At 34.9% G+C, this 18,076-nt stretch overlaps 1 protein-coding gene across 7 annotated transcripts in view; it reads right to left on the minus strand.

The window, feature by feature from the left end:
• The window catches only part of MESK2 (misexpression suppressor of KSR 2), a 32,734-nt gene extending 26,505 nt beyond the window's left edge, over positions 1-6,229 (minus strand). For 2 of the 7 annotated variants that reach the window (XR_001101345.2, XR_010890396.1), the window contains exons 1-2: positions 5,923-6,229; positions 206-578 (exon numbers count right to left, since the gene is read on the minus strand). Coding sequence is in view for 3 of the 7 variants with exons in the window: in XM_012373591.2 (XP_012229014.1) it covers positions 206-420 (215 nt within the window). In the remaining 4 variants the exon portion in view is untranslated. The remainder of the gene's footprint in view (positions 1-205; positions 579-5,922) is intronic. The other 5 variants (XM_012373591.2, XM_012373590.2, XM_012373594.2 and 2 more) reach the window with 3 other exon arrangements.
• Between the last annotated feature and the right edge of the window lie 11,847 nt (positions 6,230-18,076).

The raw sequence follows: 18,076 nt of genomic DNA on the forward strand, positions 1-18,076 counted from the left end.
GTTATGTAAATTTACCCATTTTTTTTTAGTATACAAAAAGAACTTCAAAGAGAGAACTTTAATAAAATTCCACGCTCGAAAAGACGACTAGATTCGAGATCGAAGAACTGCAATAAGAGGCAGAACAATATTCCCCGCGACTGCACCCCTACCTGCCGACCGGTTTCTCTCCCGTATTCCCGAACAATGTCGTTTAAACCATTACCTTGAGACGATCGAGACGCTTTCGCGACGGTCCTCGATCAGCGGGTCCTTCTTCCGGATTTCAACCTTCGGCGAAGCGAAGTTAAAAGCTTTCTTGACGGAATCGAAGACGCTTTGGCCGGTGGTTTGTGTTTGGTCGACGATGGTTGTGCTTTTGTAAACGTCTTCGCCCAGGTCACCTAATGACCTGTACGAAGCGCCAATACCTGCCGGCATGGCGTGACCTTTTGTCGCTCTGCCTCGTTCACGATGTCGCCTCTCGCTCGAGACGACTTTAGTCGTCGCGCTGATCGGGGATGGATGATTTCCACCGCCCGGGTGGATGCCCTCTCGGCGAAGACTCGCCTCGAAAACGCCTGGAGTATGAGGCGTTGCTGTTGCCGTTGATGATGAAAGGCGTGCCCGAAGCCAATATGCCAATATCGCACGTCAACAAGGCAAACGAACGGCAAAGAAACAAAAGAAAGAAAAAACAAGGGTAAGGAGATCCTATAACAGCGATCGCAGCGCGATTCGAGGCATCGGCGAACGTTAAATTTTATTTTATGTCGATTTCTTTAGAAATAAAAAACAAACATTAAAGAAGCCATTTAACAGCAGCATTCTCATGATTTTTCTCATTATTATAAACCTAATATAAAAACTGACCATTATCAGTGCAAATGATATAATTGAATCTTATTAGAGAAAATGTGTAATATTTGCTTCTTTCTCATTTCTATCAGAGATTTTATTGCTAATAAAAATATAATAAACATTTTAACAAGTTTTATATTGTCAAGAAAATTAAAATTAAAAAAGGAAGTTTTATGACAGATATAAAATTTCATTTCTTATATATTGTAGTGCATTTTCTTTTTTACATCCGTACGTAAAGTTTATATTCATGTTCTGATAATTTCTTTCTAGTACTTTATCTGCATCATAATTTATTAAATTTATTTTGTTGTGATGCATTTATTCTATTTTCAAAATAGAATTGAAGTAATTTTGATGTAAAACTATTTCGGTAACGAACTTTGCAATTGTATTATTAATTGTAATAATAACAAATAAATAATTGCGATGAAGTTCAGCTGCTATGTAAATAGATACAATAAAATTTACACATGTTGGAAAAACTTTTCAGTTTTTTTATCGTTTATGTTTTCATATATATTAGTTGAATTTTTGCTTTTGTTCTTTCTCATTGCTTTTAATCATTTAGTTTTATTGTAAGTTATTGCTATGTGTAATCACACATTATTTTCTTTATTATTCGCAATATATTGCACGTTAATTAGATATATTTTAATTAGAAAACAGAAAAAATTAATTATTATTATGCAAATAAAATAGTGGAAATGAGAGTGCGCAGTTATACAACTTGATTAATTAATTAATTAATTTCTCTGTCATAATTATAACTCTGCAAAAAGGTATATCAACTCTTTTCATCGTGCAATTTATTTTATACAGTTTCTAATGTTAATAGTTTTAACCACTGTTGTATTTCAATTTAAATGTATTCAAATTGAATAAACATGGACAAAAGATATAAATAGTTTTCTCTGTTTTCTGTCGTTAGCACGAATTTCTGGAATAAAATCGTGTACTGTTGTACGAATATACAAACAGAGAGAAGCTCAAATACTCTCATCCCCTCTCAATGAATAAACGGATAAGCTACTATTGTTTCAGTAGATCAGCATTATTTACTCTTGTAATGATTACCAAATCAATACAAATTTAATACATCTTATCATCACGTGTGGTATTATATATATTCAACAAATAAATATACATATAATTGTATCAACTAATAAATATGGTAGACATAAATGCAATTTTATTTTGACTCTCAGTTAAATTGATTCAAGCTATTAAATTATTAGTTATAATTTTATTTCTCTCGTAATTAATATCTTTAGATTTAATAAACAATTGATAAAATTTTGATGTCCCAAAATATATTTTTAATGGCAGCGACAATTAAACTAATGTAGAAAGAATTTTTACTTTTTGAAAAAGAAATATTTATCCATTAAAACTGCTGCTATCTATAATAATAATATGATATTCTATAAAATATTTATGAAATTGTATTTAAAATTGTATAAGATTGATTGAAGGAAAGAAATTATCTGAGAAATTATCAGAACATGTAGCTCTTCAGCATAATTTCTGCTGTTTAAGTAATCTTATTGCGCATTTTAACCGAAAACGTTTTCGCCGATGCCACAGAATCGTCCTTGCAAAAAAGGGAGAAATAAAGATGCGTGTCAAGGTATGATCATCGACATGCACAAGATCCATCGACTTTATCGAGAGAATCATGCATAGCGACATGTCAATCGTGAAGTGTTTAGTTATGCATCTTCGTGAAACACATAACAGTAAACGTGCGACTAAGAAACAGTAATTTGTGTTCAATTTTCTTCTAGTTGACTATCTTTGAAAGCAAATCAAGCGCATGCAATAATCAACGTATAAAGTACAAATCAGCAAAATAACTCAATTTCTCTCAATGGCTGATTGCGTTTTGCAAGATTGGCATAAAACGTGACACAAATTTCAGAGAAACAAATGAATGCATGCAAAAAATGAATTGATTTGCTCGGTACGTGTGCGGATTCGTCTGCGATTAACGTCACTTCGTCGATCCATCGATCAAAAGAGACACGCACTTCCCATATCTCCCCCTCTTAGTTTTCCACATCGACATCGCTGATAATAATAATCAATAAGCACATCCACTTCGTTGCACGCTCGAATATCAGATCTCTCGATATAATTGCTCATCGATATCATGTACTCGTTCAATAAATCGCATTTTTAAAGAACCGGTTTAAGACTAGATTTGCATTTAAAAATTTTTCATGAATTGTTTTCGAGCAGAATCTTTCCAAGCCATACGATTAGCCGTGGATCAGTTGCAAAAATAAAGCCATAACTCGTTTTTGAAAAAAGAGTAAAATTTGTCAAGTGACAGAAATATGAACGTAGCACTGGTTTGACATCGCACGCGCATTTTCCTGTTAATTAACATTTCCGTCGGACAAAACAATTTATTCCGTGACAAAATGTAACGAGATTATATGAGTACAATTATTCTGCGCCAAGAATGACAAACGCACAATCGACATTAAAGTAAAATGCATGAAGCACCTTTGACAATGGCTCTAAATGTGAAAAAAATATCCCAATTATTTTACGATAAGATATATATATATATAAATTCTATTATTTCGAATAAACCAATTATTGAATGACAAATTGTTAAAAGAAACACACAACGTCCATACAAATTTTTTAAAGATGTAGATATTTATGTATGTACTCTTTAATAAATATCTTTTCTAATTTAGCAATAAAATAATTAACTTATACTTCATTTTATGAAGTACTTTTATATATTTCGAATTATATTAATAATTATTCGAAAAAAATGGGATGTACGGCGTAAATTAAAATAATCCACGATGCATGAATATTATGACAAAAAAGTTAAAGATAAGATAACGTGGAAGAATGTTTCTATTTCACAATTTATTTCTCCCACTGTAAGGCAAACGCGTGTCATTCCGGAGCCACTCTTCAAATATCGATAGCGCCGAGTGCGATAGATGTGGATCAGCTGCGGACTCGGCTTGCTTATGTCGGTCTCGAGCTAGCAGACGGAAAATCGATTTGGCCAGGACCTTTCCGGGCAAAATATGTATGCATATCGCCGTTGGGGTTCACGCGGTGATCACCAATTCGCCGATAAACTTCCGCGCGCGTGTTATAAGCGAGTCCCAGGAGAGTCGCGTATTGATTTTTCATGTGGATATTCGCGTGTAACGTCGGGGTTAACCTCGTTTCTTGACGTCTAATTTTTCGCCCGACGCTAGCTGACTTAACATCGACCGAGTCGTCCAGCTGATAAATGATATTTTAGTAACGGCTACACGACAAACAACACAATATACATTAGATTCGTTCAGTTTTCATTGATCCACGACTGATCCAAGTGACTAGGGATTGCGATTATCGGGGTTACCCAGAGTCGATCGTTCGCCATGCAAAATTAAGATGTCGTTATTAATACCAGCTATAAAACTCACCAAAGAGTATATTGTATTTAGAAATATTTTAGAAATCTATACTACTTTCGATATAATTGCGGTAAATTGAATTCTATTCAAAGAATAATATCTTTATCATTATTTTATCTTATTAGGTCAACTTGACAGATCTCAACTTGTTTTAGTGGCATTAAAAAATGTATTTTTTTTGTGTACGAAATTTTTCTTAGAGTTATTTGTTTTCCCAAATTATCAGATCACATTTATTCAGCTAAATTTTTCGTTCTGAAAGCGTATATTAATTTACGAAGGAATAGCTGAGTTAAATAGCTAATCTTTTTTCATTTATTACGCTCTGATATATCAAAAAATGCAGAAATTGGAAAAAGAATTTTTATAAGTCATTTTAAGCTCCAATTCAACGTGATATTTTTTATCATGTCCTTTTATCAAAGTTAATATTAAGTCCAATTAAGATGAAGGCTTGATTTAATACCCAGCTTTGAAAGTAAAAATTATATTATTGATCTGTCAAAAAATCTTATCACGCGTAATAGTTTATTTTCGTCTCTTGTAATTATTTTTCCATCGTCTAACGTAGCATCGATCCAGCACGTTTCGAGCGTCGTTGAAGCAGCTGCAAGCTGTTACGTCTGCGATCAGATAGCGAGTAAGATAATTGTGGACGCTGGTGGGAATCAGGACGCGTGAAGAGATACATACTAGATCATCTTTTCGAAAAAAATGAAAAATATTTTTCTGAGAAATGAAATATTGCGTCTTTTTGACAGAGCAATATAAAACAAATAATTTTTAGTTTCTAGCTTTTAGAATTTTGTGACATCTTATAAAATGCATTAAATGTCCTGCATTTAAAGAGATTCAGAAATTATCGATTTCTTACTGTCATTAAATTTGACATTCAATAACGACAATGATCGATCCGTGAAAGTCGTCGTTATGTAAACGTGAACTAGTTTTTAGAAAGTTTAGGAGCGGAAAGTAATCTACAAACATTTTAATAATATTGCTTTTGCGTTAAGACAAAATAGCTTATAAAATGCTAAAAATTTCCGAAAGGAGATTACGAAGGGAACTGACAGGAGTCCGAGAAAGGATTAATCCCCATAAATCGCAGTGCGTAACAACGAGCAGAAACGCTCGATCGACAACTGTCAGCTCGGGCTGACAACCGTCTCATCGACTATCCATTTTACGACGTCTTATTTTCCTCGGAACGATCGATCGTTCGGGTTAACCCCATTTCCTGTCCAACCATTTTCGTCCCGACGAAACCGGTCCGCCTAGGAGGCGACGCTACCGCGAGATCGTTTGCACAACGTCGTTGACGTGCGATCGATCTAGCGCACCAGGTTCGACCTTCGTGGCCGCAACGCCGCATGACTCAGCCGACGTCACCGACCGCGGTTCGCCGCTGCAATCTTCGTCAGCGACGATGACGACGACGACGGACGGCGACGAGGTCCGCGTGCGAGCGCGGGATACCGATGCGCGCGCGTGCACGCGATTACCTATACGATTTCACAAGCGCGCACGTACGACTGTCCATCGGTACTATCACAGACGTAACGCTGATCGATACAGACAAAGGGCAGGTATGTGGGTAGGTGGATGTATAACGGACGGAAAGGACAATTCGTCCAGAACTCACCTCTTCCTGCGCGAGTTCCGCTGCGGGGTTTGGGTACCGAAGAAGAGTTGCAGCTTTCCTGCAGCCTTTAAACGCGATTACCACGAAAACTTTCGACGACTCGCTTCGAAACACGCGTAATTGGAAGTCGATCGCGTTTTTATGCGATGTGATAGCTGATGGCTATGCCGATCGTTCGCTCGACGTATCGTTTTTTCGACGTTACGTTACGAGACGTGCGAAGACGGTCGCGACGAGACTGACGTTAAAGACCACACGATGCTCCCAACGACGTTGCACGTTACTATTGGCGCAAGTATACAGCTCCTACAGACTGGTCAATGGAAATGCGCGTTGCTTCATGCGCGGTACACACTGGATCGAACCGGTTACAGACAAACTGCCGACATCTGGTCAGGAAAAAGCGCACCCTCCCTGTTCAGCGTTCCTTAAACGCGCGAAACACGAGGACGACCTTAGGGACTCGGTCGGTCGTTTATCGGGTGAAAGTACAATCCCTACATGAGGCTCAGCAGATTGCAGAGAACCGCGATATCTAATGTAGGTACAATGCGAGTATATGTATCGAAAGATGGAACGAATTTCTTTATGTTGTTATTGATAATTTTACATTTTCATGCTTGTAACATGATTCTATACGCAAAGGAACTTAAACTGAAGGGACGTTTTACGATTGCATTTATATTTAATCTATATTTCATATGGCAATGAACACTCTCTATGTTCTTCTTTATACTTATAGTTTGTTAAGTTAATTATATCCTCAAGTCTTCAAGTAAATATCAACGTAAGATGCTTGGTACGCGTGATGCAAGATAATTCCGGTTGAATCCAGTTTAAGCGCAAATATGCCTGAACTCACATATTCCTAGCATGTTAGTGTTGCATTCCTAAAAGCTATATGTATAAGCGAAAATAGTAAGCAAGAGTAATAAATAAAGCGTGGGCGTTTATTGCACGCTTGGCAATATATCCACATCAATGCAAGCCATTTGTTCGACACTTTGCATTTATTTCGGAACGCTAAATACATTTTTAGAAATTCAATTGAATTCTCGAGTATCATGTTCGATTACCGCCTACTCTCATCTGGATCTTTTGATTGCCTTCCGTTTGCTCCGATCCTCAAATTAGCCCGCAAGAGCCAGAGATCTGTATAAGCGACTGTCTCTCGTAATCGAACCGAGCTGAGTAACAGAAGAATGGAACAACGGACAGGAAGTGCTCTCGAGAGGGTTTAAGAGGCGTTACGTTTTATGGAATTCATTCGGAAGCGAGCTGGAGAGATTAAATGTGAGACGAAGGAAGCTGCGATGAGATCTCTACGGTTAGAATCGGTGCCGCAGAATTGCGGAAACGTAACCTAGAAGAGAGAGGATTTCAAATCGCGAAAATCTCTCTATTAGCTCCTATCGGCTGCCTCCGACGAGTGCAGAAGAACATTTTGCACTGTTCATTCCGTCAGCAAAATAATTCGCATATTACTCTGTTTTACTTAGGTTTGATTTGAGAAATTGTACTACATGTCTTTTACGGTGATTCAAAGAAATGGGAAAGATGATTCTGTTTTTACTTCTTAATTAAATAATAGTAATAATGTTAAAAAAAATAAATATTACCGGTGTAGAAAATGAAAAGGCGCGAAATATATCGGGAGAGAAACCTCTAACATTTCTTCCTATATCTGCTTACGAATCCTGCCGAAGTGATGTACCACATCTGAACGCTCACCTCGAACTAGCCTCCCTCCCTTCACCCTCCTCCCAACTTCCATCTTTGAGCGTTACTGCTAACCTTTGAAATCCTCTCTCCGCGAAATGATATATATCTCCCCGAGTATATTCATCATAAAAATGTATTTTTATGTATACTTTCGCTAGCCCGTCGCTTGGTTATACATACATATATTGTTACCGCACGTCACTCTTGCGGACTTACCGCCGCTCTGCTGCGTGTACATCGCAAAGGGTGCTTTATAATACGTGTGGAACGTAGCGGACATATTTTCCGCGTCCTCCCAGTATGTTGTATTCCTTCGCTACAGGAGCCGGTCCTTTGTAGAAAAAAAAACTCAGTAGGGGTGGTATTTAGTTTGTCAACCGCCATGAAGAATCGCCACAAGGAGAGCCGGGGCTTTACAGTTATATGGAACATTTGGTTGCGCTCTGTTATAATATTTAGATCCATGTAGAACAAACGTGTTTTATATCTCGTATGTGCTCAGGGGATGAAAATATACGTTACGGCGAGATAGAATTATTTTGTGATTATATTTTGCCAGATAATGATATTCGCGATATGATTTAAAAATTAAAATGGATCATGTAATCAGATTCATTACAAATTCTTATTGATATTGCATCAAAGCATTTCTATTTAATGAAAAAATTCAGACTGGGGAGTTGAACGTAAATTTCGGATTAAATTGATTAGAAAATACGATCTGTTTACAATGAAAATATTTTCATAATAGTAAAGCAATATCCGTGGCCGCCATTATGAACACCCATGAGATTTTCGCCCTAGAGAAACAGGTGCAACCGGTCTTGGGATACAACGTGTAACGTGTTACGATGCTTTTCCCGTGGGCGCTCTTCGATAAATTCGCCCACAGGATCTTCCTTACGGGACACGAGAGGCGTGCTGGTACGCCATACTAAAGTTCGTTTAAAGGAAAACAAAATTTTGGCGAAAATGCAGCACCATGAGAAATACGGCACTAACACTAGAAATATAATTATGGCTTCACAGGGATGTACGAAATACGCAGTTCGTGATATCGAATTATCGATCAGTGGAGTTGCAATTATTTTAATTATATGCGTATTCATTATGTACGTTCAATGATATTCCCGAGAGCTTTTAACAAGTATTATGAATAGTTACTGCTTTATCATATTTAAAGGGTAAAATTAATATTGCTCATGTTGCTATATATATATATATATATATATACATATACAAATTGCATGCAGAGCAATATTAATTATATATATATATTTTTTTTTTAATATTAAAAAGATATTGCAAAATGCAAAACTTTAAATAATTGCAGCAAGTCATTGCGGTATCTAACCGAATTATTGCTCGTGACATCGTTTCACTGCAAACTTTCGTGGAAATTTAATATTAATACGCAATTTTGCTCACTGTCTCGTAGATATAGTCGCACATATGTGTCTGCTAGAATCTAATATTTATATGGATATAACAGGGAGATACAAATGACGATAACGTGCTCTTCTTTCTCGCCTTCTTAAAGTGCATAAGATATAGTACGTGTTGAAACTTTTCCAAGTTTTTCCGGTGTCATTTGTCAAACTCAAACTTTATTTTTTACCTTATGACCAGTATTTATAATGTAACTTTAACATTTTACAATATTGTTATATTTTTAATCATTATTAATCAATATATCTAGATAGAAGTCAACACAATATAACGATTTACATTTGGAAAAAAAAACTTCTTATTTCAAATTCTAAAAATTATATCAACAATAATTGTTCTATGAATATTTAATCGCTTAATAAAGTGCTGTGATATAAATTCTATTACAATCAAACAAAATCACGAGTCTCAATCTCTCAAACTCTTAATCTCGGAGTGAAACGAAAGAAAGAAATTACAAATTTATAATATTATGTAACAACTTTATCATGTGTTTTATTTATGAATATTATTGACTAATTATTTTTTGCTGACGCACAATTCTATATACCTATCTCTTATTTGATAAAATTTTAGAAATGCATAGATGTTCGACGACTACAGCAAATGCAGATAGCTGCTGCCATATCAATTCGCAGTGCACTGAAATTTCTAGACATTGCAGAATTTTTTCATCGTATGTATCCTCATGCAATCGCGTACAGTAATCCCTTACTCCTGAAAATCGCTAAAGTAATTTGTTTAGAGCATCCCATATACGGGCTATATGTCATGGTCGTGGAATAATGCATGAGTGCATCGAATTATCTTCAGACGTACCGGTGCTGTATCCCGTTAAAAATTCATAAATGATAATGTATTCTGTTTTATGTATTACACGGAAGGAAAAAAGAATTAACGGGAAATTGTCTATATCAATGAAATACGTTCGTTATTTATTTAGATAATTTGTTCATATGTTAAATAGCGTGACGTCGCGATTATTATGTTATTTTTAACGTAATGATGTTTCTAAGCGAAATACATTTATCTAAAAATAATTTTCAAGTTAATTGCAACCCAGTTGTCTTAGATGACTCGATAACAGTTACGTAAAATATAAAACGATAAAAACCGTATTATTTTTGCATAATCTTTTAATTTCCAAATGTTTAATTATAATTATACTCGACATTTTCTTATCATCATCATTCGTAACATTGACGTATACGTTTAATATTTTTCTAATTTTTACATTTAATTAGAATAGCTTTTTAATAAATATCTGATATGTTCGAACGTGCATAAATAGAAATATCTTGCATAAATAGTTAAAGCTAAATTTGGATTGATTGTATTACTGGCATTGCATCAGCTTTCAAATTAAGCGCGAACGCTTGGCATACTACTTATAATTTGTTTGGCAAAGTAATAAGCTCTTACCATAAGATATTTATTTGATGAGAACGCATTTGTGGCTGCAAAAAAAGTTTGGTGCGAACACCGATGCAGATATGAATGCAACGTCGCGTTACAGGATGGATTCTAATGGGGACAAACGTCACTAGTGCGACTTCTTCCACATTCGTTACTTATAGCTACGCGTATATATTCTGTATTATAATCGAAATATCCAATGAAGAATATTCCCGACGATTTATGAAATAAGTCGCACGAGAAACTTCCATTAATTGCATCAACCGGCAATGTCGAGAATATTTTATTTAAAAATGTCTGGCTGGCAGATCAATAACATGTTTTTTGGCGTGATAATTAGTAAAACAAATATATCGATATATTTCTTTAATATGACATAATATTGTAGAAAGATATATAAAAATATAGTTTTAATATTAGAAGTTTGTGTGTGGTGGGTTACGTGACGGTAGTGCTTCAATTGCAGCTAATTATTAGAAAAACCCGTATCCTAATTAGCGTACAGATTAAAATAGATAGTTATTTTTGTATCTCTAAATCATTTTCCTTGAAAATTGTGCAACCAATTCAAAGAATTTATTCTATATGTTTTTCTTCTTTTCTTACAAGAAACACCTTTTTATTGCATATTTAAAAATGTTAATAATTGATACTAATATTTGAATTTTATTTGATAATAGTTCCAAACAAATTCTTAATTTATTTTAGTGTAAATTAATCGTTGCAAAAAAAGTTCGTAAAAAGTTGTGTATTTTTTCTTATGTAATTTGAAGGTCGATAATATGCATGTTTGAGAATGCGCGCATGTCTGATCATGCACATAAAAGTCAGTTTTATTAGTAACAAGTAAGTTTCTGATTTCCTGTGGTATTTTGATTTCTAATAAAAAATACAAGTGTCTGGGAGACGATTTCTATATGATCTCAGAAATATTTTATCGTAATACTGCATTGTTACTGCAAATGTCGCGTGGAGATCTTCAGTATTTATTTACATATTGTTAAAATATTGAATATCATTTAACACAAAATATCATTGAATATATAGATTTTCTACTTGTATACAACATATGTATATCTCTAAGTAAGAAAAACAGAAAAAATTATATTATTTTAATATTGACCTATAAAAGTGTGACAGCAGTTATCTTTAAATCAAATTATATTCAAGAAGAAATCTTTAAATTAATAAAGAAATCCATAAATAAAAATACATGAAACAAATTTCACAAGTAGACAATATAAAATGAACTGAATCTAGAACATACTGTGGCGCTATATATATCAGGTTTGGCCTTAATAGAAATTACTTTTCTGCAGTCAAAAGTCATGAAATAATATTGACATTGTTAGGACAAATCCGTTGCTATCCATTTCTTTTGAAAATGGATCAATTTGTTCATGAGGCATATCATTATGCTTCTTATGCTTCTTCGTCCGCATAACCAGGTAAACCGGCATCGCGAGGGAATTACGACGGCTTTTAAAAGGACGTACATTCGCATAAATAATTCATTGGATACGATTTTCTCTCTCTCCGCTAGACTTCGCACTCGCTGTGTGGCGGTGGTGTCATGCGCGCGGCAAATCCTTCTCAAGCAAAGTTCGGAATTTGTACGCACAATTATGCAAATACATCGGCATCCTCGGTCCGGGGCTCACTTACGTGTTAGGCTGCGGACCTGCCTAAACCTCCGCGAAAGCTCCGTTTTCCGCGGAAGGGACTGCTATAACGGCCGACTCGATTTCGCACAAGCTTGACAAATCGAGCGCACGCTGTCTCGAGAGTGAATAAATAATCATTCACACGCGAACTTTTTTCGGAAGTTCAAAACACGGACCAGGCGAGAAGAGAGCGACGGAGGAGCCTTTGCCAAAGACTACAAAGACAAGTGAGATAGATATGTAACAGTCGACCCTTTACAAATATTTTATTGATCACGTATATTGTATTTATCAATGATAAATTCATATTAATACGACGCGGTGCAGCATTATGATTATTAATCATTTGCATATCCGGATATCATATATGCGCGGTTTATTTCTCTCGATGGTAATCGCTTCTTTTTACAATAATAATTTTTGTTAAACTGATACAAGTTCAAAACATAATTATAATTATTAAATGTTAATATTTGCATTTTATACATGTATTATAAAAATTCTTTTTATTATTTTTATTATTTTAGATTTATTTTATTACAATTTTACTCTCTTTCTCTCTTTTTTTCTCTGGATAGATAAAATACTCAGAATAGATTTTTTTTATTGTTTTCAATTTATTATAAAAAAGTTTTTTAATTTAGGAGATGTTTTTAACACTTAATTTTAATCTTAAAAGTAAAATTAAAATGTATCTAAAGGGGTTGGGGATATGTTGTCCGTACTCTTCCGCTCTTTGTCATACAAAATTATAGAAAAGTGTTGAGATATTACTTCCTAAAACGTGACGATATTTTCTGGAGTGATATAAATTTTATTAGCGTCATAACTCCGTCAACATAAAAAGCATGCTTTAATCATAAACAAATGCGAGAAAGTGCGAATACGAATTTTACGCTCAGCATTCTATTTTTTTGCGATGAGAACTTTGATTTTTTAGTATAATCTTGACAAACAACATGTTCAGCTGACAAACAATGCGGAATTTTGAAAGGTTACGCATTGCGAAAAAAAAAATAAAGACTTGACAGAGTTTCAAAGAATTCGTGATATTTGCGCAGAAACATAATTATTTTGCATGGAAGCAAGTCAACTTAATTCAAAATGTTATTCGTTGGGTATGCGATGCAAGTGGCCGCTTCTTTTTATTTCTATAGTTGCATTGATCGTGCGCGCGCACGCATAATTGCATTGCAATTTTATTGTGTGTACAATTCAAAACATATAAACATTTGTCATAGAACATTAGTTCTATTAGTTCTATGACAAATATTTATCTAAGAAAAGTATACTAAAAAGGATACTATTTTATAAGCATCAAATTTATTTCCAAGTAGTTTTAATCAATTATGGCTCAATTAGTAATTTAATCGATATCATGGTTCACTTTGTACAAGTTCAAAATAGCGATAACAGAAAGCACGAAGGTTTATTTCTGTGAGTTTCACAAAGTGTCATTAAATAAGCCGTCGACTGCAAAAAGAAATTTCAACGGCGTTTCTTCGGTAGAGTCGTTTGCACAAACGCAAAGCTTCGAGCTTAGCGGTTTCACCCGGGTTTTCTGTCCGCAGTAAATATTTAATGACGAAACCGATGGGATTTGCTGATCAATGTAAACCCTCTTTCGCTCGTCCAGCTTCTGAAGCAGGAACCACGGGGCATCTTTTACTCCTTTTGCTGCCCCGAAAGGGAGAAAGGGTGGTGGTAGATGGGACGAGTAGGTTCTAGAAAACGAGTTCACCTACCAATTTATTTTCGTCGAAAATGGAAAGTGCCTCGCCATCGAAAGTCGCAATGCTTTTCTGAGGTTGCAAACGAGAAACGAAGACTTTATTTACGAAGAAAATGCTATTATTTTAGCTATTTTGGATATTTTGATTCACGTGGTTTCTATTTAAACTTATTGTTTTTTTAACGGAAATATCACAGACGTTACTCCTAGTCCGAAATAGTAATAATGAATTTTTAACGAAATATCGTGATAAACAAGATAAAAATATGGCTTTAAGCGCACTAAAGTGTGTGCACATTTAAATAATCCAATCACAGGTAAAGTGACGGTTTTAACGAGAGTATTTCTGCACAGTTTGATGCATTAACCAATTCCTTCTCATTTTTTCTCAGGTTAGTGAGTAACAAATATTTATTTGTTTCTTACATGAATGCACATTTTTATAGTGAAAGCGTTTTGTAAGATAACTTTTTGCGATTAAATTACTAAAAAATTTAGTGAATTAATCGCAAATTTAAACCTAATGAGTTTTAATTTTATGTTTTTTAAAGAAAGGGCAATTAATCAGCTATTCACTTATTTCAACTTTTTACAGAAATAATTTTGTGTGTGAAGTGATTCGCAGAATCAGAAAAAAATTTTAAATGTAAGATAAATAGTAAAAATTGTTTATATAAGGATTCAATAGTCTAAATTTTCAAAATGTGATTTGATGCAGCCTCTGTAACGTTCTCATTTATTAAAGATGCAAATCAGCATGAAAGAGTTGTAAATCTAAAGCTGTCTTATCTTCCTTGTTTAGTTGCACGGTTTTTGTATCGCATGTATGATATATAAAATAAATATCAAAATAGAAAAATGAAGCGGAGTGTAACGTAAATTTATTTCAAATATTTCAAATGCATTCACTTACCGCGACATTGAATAGATACAGCAGTGCATAATATGAATTTGAAATAAGCATAAATGAGATAAATATGTATTAGATGTATATGTTGAAAACTTTTTAAATATTTAAATAGTTCAAATTGATTAAACATATTGTGTTGAAGAATTCGAACTATTTGACATTTATTCTCGAGACCCGAAATATCCGAACTGCATAACGACCCAAAATTTCCGAGCATTAATTGTAATAGATATTAAAATATAATTACTAAAAAAACTATTATTAAAAAAAATTGTTTAATTAAATTTCTTTAAAATATTGCATCCTTCTCTCTCGCTCTCTCTCTCTTCTTTTGTTTCAAGATTTAAAGCAGTCGATATTATATATCAATATTTTATATATCATAAGCTATAAATAATTTTGAAGGAAATCCAACGATAAACAATATCTATAAACTTCACGGCTCGCGTCCAAGCCGAGCGCAGAAAACGCGCACGGAAAGGCATGCATTGTTGGCGAAATATCTGCGAAATCACTCGGTCAGAATGTGCTCTCTACTCTATGCGGTGATCAAAAATGCCAGAGCGATCGGGAGTATATATTTCCTGAAAGGGCCCAGGCGTGACCTCGTCTGGACCACACGCGTTGAAAGAATATATAGCGCCGTCGTCGCAGTTGCGGATCGTAACTGCAGTCGCCTCTCGACTCCCGCATCCGTGCTGCATTTCTCCGCAGACACTGATCCGAACAAATCGCACGCGCGTGCATGCGTTGAGGAATACCGAGTGGAGTGTTCTTCGCGAAGGTGCATGTGAACAACGTTCAGAACGAGACCCGCGTACCGACACGTTTTATTCGGACGTTCTTTTTCGGGCACGTTGTTTCATTAGATGGACCGTGCGCGCCATGTTTTCATTTAACCCGGCTTTTGTTTCACTTTAATTTTTACGCTCCACAGTCTTACTTAAATAGCGATAAAACTGCAATAAATGCAATTAAAAAATTTACAATTGCTAGGATTTTTAGATACAAATTATTATTTTGCGATATAGTTTTTTATAACATTGCAATTTTTGCTACAAATCAACCTTAATATTATTAATATAATGAAGGATATTGATTTATAATTTACCTATATATTTTCAAGAGTGCTATAATTGCTGTTACATAGTTAACTCTCAAACGCAAATAGGTAAATTAAAAATATGTTTAAATAATCTGGAACACACGAGTGATTTTGCCAAAATAAAATTACAGTATGCGATTAAAACCACGAATTCTTAAAGAAAATTCTTCTCTCTCGTACTTTTGCATAAAACTGAGTGAAATTTTATTACAATTGTATTAATAACTATATATTTTTGTTTAAATATTAAATAAGCTAATTAATAAGCTAATTTGACTTGAAAATTTGAAGTCTGGATAATGCATGCACGCAATGATTAAATTGTAAATAGTGAGATATTCTATTTTTAAAGAAATAACATGTATAGTTATGCGAATAATTACAAAGATATACGACAAATTTCCATAGTATTTTACGCGAGCTACAATTTTTAATTAGAATAAAATGCCTTTTTTTTATTTATCAAGTAATCCAGCTTTTTGCCTCTACCGAATCATATCGCAAGTATTACGAATCACATCACATTTATCGCACGATTAGTTAATTAGTTAGTCGAGCAGAGTAACAGCTTAGCAGCAAATTATTCAATATTTCCGGCTGACCAAATCCGCCAATCTGTGGATTGCTATAAAGCTATGTAGGACATGTAGAGCGACAGTGAATGTGAATACGCTTCCGTCAATTAACCCATCGGAAATCACAGCGTATTTGCGACGAACGAGAAAATCTCGTCGATATTCAATAAAATATAACACATAACTGTCAACTTAGAAATTCTTTCCAAACTCTAAAATATTTTTCAAACAATAAATATTTTTCACATTTTACTAATCATAATTATCACCGTTTGTACAATACAAGGAAATTGTATGATTATATATTAATCGAATTAGATGAAATTTATTTCTTAAAATTTTATCTAATTTAATTAATTTAATAAAGTTCTTGAAATTTCGATTGCATAATCTAAAGTTCCATTTACATTTCTATCGTCATTTATATTGTCGTTTATACAGCACTAAAAATGATAAGGTAATATCACTAATAATATCATTGTGACCACTAGAAATAATACAACCGTAAAATATTTTAATAAAAATAGGTATGTGTTGTTTTTTTTAACGCGGCTATTTCATTTTAATATTCTATATTTTCACCTTGGGAAAAGATTTCTTTACTTATCTAAAATACTATATAGAGTTAAACATTTAAAAATTTTAATTCTAAAAATCTACTTAACTCTTTCTTGAAGATTGCTAATTATAATAGTATACCTGTGACTGTTCGAGTCGATGGCAATCGCTTTTGAGAGCTGCAAGATAAAAGTCCCATCATCTTCGCGTTTCATCTCAGTGTTACGATAAATCGAAATCTCGCTCTTCTCATTGGTCGGGCTCGGGAAAGCGGAAGTGATAGACATGGAAATACCATCCTCAGGGAAGTGGTAATCCTCTCGCGGGCACCAAACCTTCGGCTTGGAATACTCCGGTATCCTCTTAATCATTTTTTTTTTTACTTTATTCGTTTCACTTTCTTGCGTTTTTTATTCTTCTATGCGTTTACCTCCACCGCACTTTTACATTCGAAATGAGAAACGGGATTTCGATTGCACCGTCGATCTACGCCCACGATCACCGACGATCGATGGCCTGTTTACCGCGCTTGATCAGCCGATGTAGACTGTGACCACAATCGAGCGCTCGTCTTTTATGCGGAATCGTCAGTTAAACGCATCGCCAGGTTAACAAACGGTGCAATTACGTTAGCAATGAGAGGGCTCGTCGACCGCGGTGTAATAATTTCGTCACGCCAAGTTGAACAGACAAATAAGCGGCAACCTTCCCTCGCGCGTTACTGGCGCGCGACCCACCTTAAAAAACGAATTTGAAAAGAGCGGCGGAGTACGCGGCAGATAGATGGAAGAGGGTGAAGGAGGAGGAAGTTCCCGGGGAAATGCGCGTTATCCGAGCTTTTGTAGCGCACTGGGCCCGATTCACGACTCGGTGCAAAAGCAAATTCTCAGCTCAAGGAGAAGTCCCCTCCTGTGCCTTCCCGGCGGAGCGGGCTGCGATCGCGAACAGTGAAAGGAAAATCGCGAGGAAAAACGCTTTTCGAATTCCTGGCGTTTAACGCTGGTAGCGCGTGGTACGAGCGAG

The sequence above is a fragment of the Linepithema humile genome, chromosome 5 (genome assembly GCF_040581485.1).
Source record: "Linepithema humile isolate Giens D197 chromosome 5, Lhum_UNIL_v1.0, whole genome shotgun sequence".
NCBI lineage: Eukaryota > Metazoa > Arthropoda > Insecta > Hymenoptera > Formicidae > Linepithema > Linepithema humile.